Genomic DNA, 7,386 nt, shown 5'->3' with positions numbered 1-7,386 from the left:
CACAGTATTTTGCTTACATTTAAGTCTTAAATGCAGCCTGGTTTGTGCATTGTTGCATTGGTGTATTTGTTCAATAACTGAACCCTAATGATATTACACACGGCCAATTGTAGTCCCTCTTGGAATGCACAGAGGGAATTCGGTCCCTGTTTCAAAGTCTTTTTCTTTACATTTCCATTCTAAATTCCTATGTTCACATTTATAATGGGATATTAACAGAAAATGCTGGAGTATCTTGGGACTTTTTCGACATTAAAGGCACTGTATAATGTCATGCAGGCCCCCACCTGCCAAGAATGAGGCACATTAATTTCGCCACATGGATATTAAACTTCAAATTGTTGCTGGGAAGAAAAGAGGTCCTATTACAAGGAATTGCCAGGCCCCTAGCCGGAAAGACATTTTTGTATCCTAGCAGACAGTGTTGGAACAAAGGAACCAGTCCCTGCTCCCAATACACAGAACAGACGTGGTCAGACCAGTTTAGTCACATGACTAACTGGATGTAGCAGAGTTTTGAACTGAGAGTTTTAAATTAGAGAAACTGTTTGAAGACAGAAAGCTCCTGGCTCCTGCATCTCTCTCCTGTCTGCTCTCATCTCTTTCTCACGGAACTGAAACTCACTGAAGACACCTGAACCCCAAGAGAGAAAAGTCTCCTCAAGTGAGAAAGGTTTAATAAGAATACTGGGCCCCAACGAAAAGCAAGAATCAAGGACTCTACAGTGAGCTCGAAGAACCGTAACAACTCTTCAGATATTGCCTCAAACCTCTTCACTTTATTTTTCTTCTGCTCTTTTCTGTCTCTATTTGCATGTGTGTATTGCGTATGCATGCTAGCATGGGGCACGGAGTGTATCCGTCGGCGTTAACTGAATTAGAGTTTTAAGTTTTAATAAATTTCACTTTTCTTCTTTAAACCTAAGAAAGCCTGTATGTGCTCATTTCTTTGCCTTATAATTGGAAAGCGGTGAGCAAGGATTTACCAAGGGGGAGCTCAAAACACGGAGTGTTTAAAAAATAAAACCCTGTTACAGTAAGACCAGTGAAGGCTGAAAGGGACCCCAAGACACCTTTCTCACCTGGTCATAACAATAAGTACAAGTTGTAACACTCAGCAGGACAGGCAGCATCCGTGGGGAGAGGAAGGTAGGGTTTCAAGACAATGAACTCAATGGACAATGACTAATCGGGTTATAATGCAAACTGTGCATGTAAACGGCTCACGCTGTAGTTATACTCTCCTACCAGTAGTGGCACTGCTGAGCCTTCACTGAGGGCGGGGCTAATGAGAGTGTGACATTTATTGGCAGGTGCTTTTATAAACATGGATATATTAATTTGTGTTTTGGGTACATTACTTTTTTTTAAAACTTTTTTTTATTAAATCTTGTGCTCGAGGTTGAGCCATGTTAGTGCTGAGGAATGAGACTGACTAAACTTCATGCCAAGCGGATCCTTTACAGCCAGCAAAGGAGACAGTCATCCCATTAGTCTGGATTAGATTTCAACCCAGATCACAATGGGGTCTAACCACTGCAGCACCGACTCCACTTCCCTCCCTGTTTATTGCAATTTGTAACCCAACTTGAGTGAGGTAGCAGACCTATGTATTGCTGAGATGACACTGAAATGTGTGATCTTTATATAATATATATATATAAAACACTGGCTGACCCCCTGACGCCCTGCTTACGGGCAATGTGGAGTCTGAAGCACAGATATAATTTTTAGCCTTTAAGACAACTGCTTTAAATAGATAAATGTTGACCGCTCATAAATAGGCTGATGCCAGTCAGAGGGAAGTTGTAACATCTTGTAAATTTCAGGCTGCGGTTCAGTAACAGCCGTTCATTTTTTCCCAGTTGCTTTGTACCCGTAACAAAGTGGGACATCTACAGTGTGACACCTGATGCATAACGCAGTGGTTCTCAAACTCTTTCGTCCGCGGACCACTGAGGCAGGGTAAAAGACCCCACAGACCACCTACCAGGTCCGAACCCACCCGCTTTCACTTGCTATCGCAAAACTAAACTGATCAGAATTAATGGGAAGAATGGCGCTGTTTTTGATTAAACACCAATGAGGCGATGCCTGGTCCCGAGCTGGACAGCTTCAGTCTCATGTCAGGCTCCACGTTCAGCCAGTTCCTCTTCTTTGTTTTAAGTCTCACCAGTGTTGAAAATCCCATCTCGTAGTTGTATGTTGTAACAGGAACATAAATCTTGCTTATAAAACTACCATGTTCACGCTTATGACGACTCATGCCGCATCAGCGTTGGAAATGCGGGTTCTAGCCTGTTCTCTTGTATGGCCTTGACCGTGTCGTTGCACATCAGGGACGTGCATTTTGGACCAGCCCACTTGGAGGACCCTCGCGGACCACCAGTGCTCCGCAGACCACACTTTGAGAACCACTGGTGTAACGGGTGTGTGCCAGATGCCAGATTATATATACATATAGATATAAAATAGATCATTTAAAAACCAAAACGGATAAACAGACTGCTGATTCAAACTGAAACTGGTTTTGTTTCTGAGGACAATGAGTGAGGAGACTGAACTATGTTAAATCGAGTGTCAAACACTGCTACGTTGCTGTTCTATTAATCAGTTCAGTCAAATCAACCACGTGCGGTTAAGCGGATGCTCCTGGCAGAGAGATACCGACAGAAAGTGCTTCATAAGTTAGACTGATACACAAGATACAGTTGTAGCAGTCGCTTTTCATCTTGACTTGTCCAATGTGAAGATGGGAAACCGCATTGAAAACTGCACCGGGCTTGGGCGTAATGACCTGTCTGATTTTAGGCCGCAGGTTCAAGTTTATAACCACAAACCTCTAAAATGAAAACGGGACATGAAATATCTGTGTTTTTAAACACGTAAAAGTTCATTCCCCTCCCAACTCCCCAACCCCCACTCCCTTCACTTAGGGTTGCCAACTGGCTAGGATTGGCCTGGAGTCTTCACGAATTGGAGGTTAATCTCCAGTACACTGCTGTGAGCAAAACCCAGGGGGTAAAAATCATACTGGCATTAAAACAATTGTGTTCCTTCTTCGTTATCTTTGAATACTTTTGTTTATGAGTTATAATAATATTGGAGAGGGCGGGTGGGCGGAATACAGATATTTGACTGAGGGTGGGAGGTCATGCCTCCGACCAGAGTTGGCAACCCTTACCCCCATTACTTTATCTATCTGACAATATGGGGGCAATACTCAAGAAGGTTTTCAGTGCATCAGCAGCAAATCAGAACGCCAAGTCATGCTCGCTGACCCCAACCCCACCCGCCCCCCCCCCCTTCCCCACCCCCCCCCCCCCTCACCGAGCTGCCCCATGTGGAAGTATAGATGGAAAAAGACGGTTAAATCTATTGTGTGCTGTACTCCAATTGGCGCTAAGACACCAAGTGAAGCACTGAGGTAAAGATAGCCAAACTCAGAAGTAGGGTTGCCAACACTAGTTGGACGTATTCCTGGAGGTTTCGTCATGTGACCCTCCTGCCTCTGAATGCCCTGTCCCCACCCTCCTGCCATTGGTTGCCCGACATGTCATTGCGACGCACCACCTTTCTGATGCCAATTGGTAAGCGAATAGACTCTTTATTACCCGATTGGATGATCTTTGACTAGCGTCCCCTCTAACTTTTTTGTTGTTGAGTGCGGCCTATTCATTTAAGTGCGTGGTGCTGTTAAACTTACTTGCATGGTATCTTAAAGAGGACAACTTGTGCACGGCCTGTGCACACGCAGCTTAGAGGGAATATTGCTCTTCACTGTCAGTCAAAGAACCTTTATGTCTCATCTCCAGTATTTTTACAACTAATTAGGGAAAGTGTTTAAAGAAAATAATCTCTTTAATGCCCTAATGATTTCCCCCCTGCCCCTCCAGCAGTGTTGGCGAGGTTAACCTTCAATCCCTGGAGACTCCAGCAAATCCTGAAGTGCTGGCACCCCTGTTCAGAAGGATGAACATCTGCACCCTCCCCATCTCGCTTGTCCCTCTACCCCACTCGGTAACTGTGCCTGTAACATTGTTTTATTTGGGGGGTGGTGGCAAGATGGACCCCATTTTGGGCTCAGGCCCTGCTGTAAGTCGCGTTGATCATGATGTTGGGAAGCGCGTTGCGCCTCTTCCGCCATGAGCCCAGGTCCCGCGAGAAGCGCTTGATCAGCCTGAACCAGTGGCGGGTCCGGTGCTTGTCGGCGTCCCGGAAGACAAACGCCTCCTTGCGGATGTCCAGCAGCTCAAACGTGTCATCGCAGTCCGGGTCCGAGGAGACCACGCAGTTGCTAAGGTGGATCGGGCGTCGGAACAAAGCAAACTTGCCGCCACTCTTGTCCCGGATCAGCACCAGCGCGGCATCCCGCACTGGCAGCGGCTCCCAGCCGTGTTCGCCCGCTGTCCCTTCTTGGCTGGGCTCGAGCTCCCGTCCGGCGTTGACCATCAGGAGCACGTGAAGGTTCTGGAATTTGAGCGACCTGCTCCCCTTCTTGGCCCACTGACCGTCGCTGGGCTGCGAAGACTGCAGTGTTCCCTCCATGGCGAACCGCGTGTCCTCTCGCGGCCACCCCACTGCCTTGATGGCGATCTCCCTCATCTCGATGTTGACGACCTCCCGGTTGCGCCGGCTGTCACGGCGGAAGGAGCGCAGGGACCAGGGCGGGGCACCCTCCTGTTTGGTCTTCATGTTGATGTGCTCCAGGTGGGACTCCACCCTGCTCTTGGCCTCCCGCAGGCCACAGTGGTCTGGGTGGTACTCTGGAGTAGAGTTGCTGATCCGGCTGAGGAGCAGGGGGTACTTGGTGACCCTTTGCAGCGGAGCCATTAGGAAGGACCGCAGATTCATGCGACGGAGCGCAGTGTTGTCATTCTGGGACACGTCCAGGAAAATCCTGGAAGCAAGCAATAGAACATTATATTAACCCAGAGCAAGCTTGCTTAAACAGCATTGACTAGTATAATCAAGTAATTGATTGTCTAATAGGTTATAACTGGAAGAGTGACAGGAAAGGACAGAGCTGAGACAGGTTTCACAAGCAAATTGAACCTTTTGCCTGGAAATCTTATTTACTTGGGGAGTCTAGGACTAGGCAGCATAGTCTAGAGGTTCGAGCCAAATCTTTCAGGAGTGAAATTAGGAAACACTTTATAGAGTCATAGAGTTATACAGCACAGAAACAGGTCCTTCGGCCCATCGTGTCTGTGCCGGCCATCAAGCACCTATCTATTCTAATCCCATTTTCCAGCACTTGGAAATAAAGGCCTTGTATGCTATGGCGTTTCAAGTGCTCATCTAAATACTTCTTAAATGTTGTGAGGGTTCCTGCCTCTACCACCCCTTCAGGCAGTGTGTTCCAGATTCCAACCACCCTCTGGGTGAAAATATTTTTCCTCAAATCCCCTCTAAACCTCCTGCCCCCTTACCTTAAATCTATGCCCCCTGGTTATTGACCCCTCCACTAAGGGAAAAAGTTTCTTCCTATCCAATCTATCAATGCCCCTCATAATTTTATATACCTCGATCATCTCCCCCGTCAGCCTTCTCTGCTCTAAGGAAAACAGCCCTCGCCTTTTCAGTCTCTCTTCATAGCTGAAATGCTCCAGCCCAGGCAACATCCTGGTGAATCTCCTTTGCACCCTCTCCAGTACAATCACACCCTTCCTATAGTGTGGTGCCCAGAACTGTACACAGTACTCCAGCTGTGGCCTAACAGCTCCATCATAACCTTCCTGCTCTTATATTCTATGCCTCGGCTAATAAAGGCAAGTATCCCATATGCCTTCCTAAATACCTTATCTACCTGTGCTGCTGCCTTCAGTGATCTATGGACTAGTACACCAAGGTCCCTCTGACCCTCTGTACTTCCTATGGTCCTACCATCAATTGTATATTCTCTTGCCTTGTTACTCCTCCCAAAATGCATCACCTCACACGTCTCAGGATTAAATTCCATTTGCCACTGCTCCGCCCATCTTACCAGCCCATCTAAGCTGGGGTGGCACAGTGGCGCAGTGGTTAGCACCGCAGCCTCACAGCTCCAGCGACCCAGGTTCAATTCTGGGTACTGCCTGTGTGGAGTTTGCAAGTTCTTCCTGTGTCTGCGTGGGTTTCCTCCGGGTGCTCCGGTTTCCTCCCACATGCCAAAGACTTGCTGGTTGATAGGTTAATTGGCCATTATAAATTGCCCCTAGTATAGGTAGGTGGTAGGGAAATATAGGGACAGGTGGGGATGTGGTAGGAATATGGAATTAGTGTAGGATTAGTATAAATGGGTGGTTGATGGTCGGCACAGACTCGGTGGGCCGAAGGGCCTGTTTCAGTGCTGTATCTCTAAACTAAACTAAACTAAACTAAACTAAGGCTTTCCTCCTCACTATTTACACCACCAATTTTCGTGTCATCTGTGAACTTACTGATCATACCTCTTATATTCACGTCTAAATCATTAACGTACAGTACACACAGCAAGGGTCCCAGCACCGATCCCTGTGGTACACTACTGGCCACAGGCTTCCACCCTCGACGTGCAGAAACAACCCTCGACCATCACCCTCTGCCTCCTGCCACATAAAAGGTGATCTGGAACTGTCTTCTGCAAATGGTAATTGACGCTCGATCATTTGTTAATTTTAGATCTGAGATTGATAGGTTTTTGTTAACCAAAGAAATTAAGGGTTATTGAGTTAGGTCACAGATCAGTCATGATCTCATTGAATGGCAGAACAAGCTCAAGGGGCTAAATGACCTCCTCCTGTTCCTATGTTCCCATGTTCTGATTCAGGATCAGGAGGTGACAGTGTGAAGAACTCCTTGTAAACATCAAAATGCTTGGGTTCACAGGACCCTTATTAACCCTTCGACTAGTCTAGGGGCATAGAATTAAAAAGCAGTGAAGCTATGTTAAACTTGTATTGAACATTGGTTAGACCACACTTGGAGTACTGGTCTCCATATTACAGAAATGATACAGAGACAATGGAGAAAGTGCAATAAAAGATTTGCAAGGATGGTACCAGAACATACCTCCTATATTCACATCTAAATCATTAACGTACACGACACACAGCAAGGGCCCCAGCACCGATCCCTGCGGTACACCACTTATATCTATCAAGAACGATTGAACAGAGAAGGCTGAGGGGTTGACTGATAGGGGCTCTAAGATTAGGAGGGGTTTGATAAGATGGACGTGGAGAAGCTGCTTTCACTTCTAGATGAGACCAAAACAAGGGCCCATAAATATATAGTCACCTTACTCTGAGAGTGGTGGGAATGTGGAACTCAGTAGCACAAGGACTAGTTGGGATGAAGGCTAATGCCCTGGGGACATAGGTTCAAAGCCCACCATGGCAGCTGGTGGAGTTTAAATTCAATTAA

General features: G+C 46.8%; 1 protein-coding gene across 1 annotated transcript in view; it reads right to left on the bottom strand.

Moving 5' to 3' along the window:
- Positions 1–3,387: 3,387 nt before the first annotated feature.
- The window catches only part of arhgef49 (Rho guanine nucleotide exchange factor 49), a 36,230-nt gene continuing 32,231 nt past the window's right edge, over positions 3,388–7,386 (bottom strand). Inside the window, exon 6 of the mRNA XM_068036258.1 lies at positions 3,388–4,900. Within this exon, the coding sequence (XP_067892359.1) occupies positions 4,084–4,900 (817 nt within the window). The 3' untranslated portion in view covers positions 3,388–4,083. The remainder of the gene's footprint in view (positions 4,901–7,386) is intronic.

Source organism: Heterodontus francisci, chromosome 7, assembly GCF_036365525.1.
Source record: "Heterodontus francisci isolate sHetFra1 chromosome 7, sHetFra1.hap1, whole genome shotgun sequence".
NCBI lineage: Eukaryota > Metazoa > Chordata > Chondrichthyes > Heterodontiformes > Heterodontidae > Heterodontus > Heterodontus francisci.
This window is presented reverse-complemented; position numbering and strand designations above follow the sequence as displayed.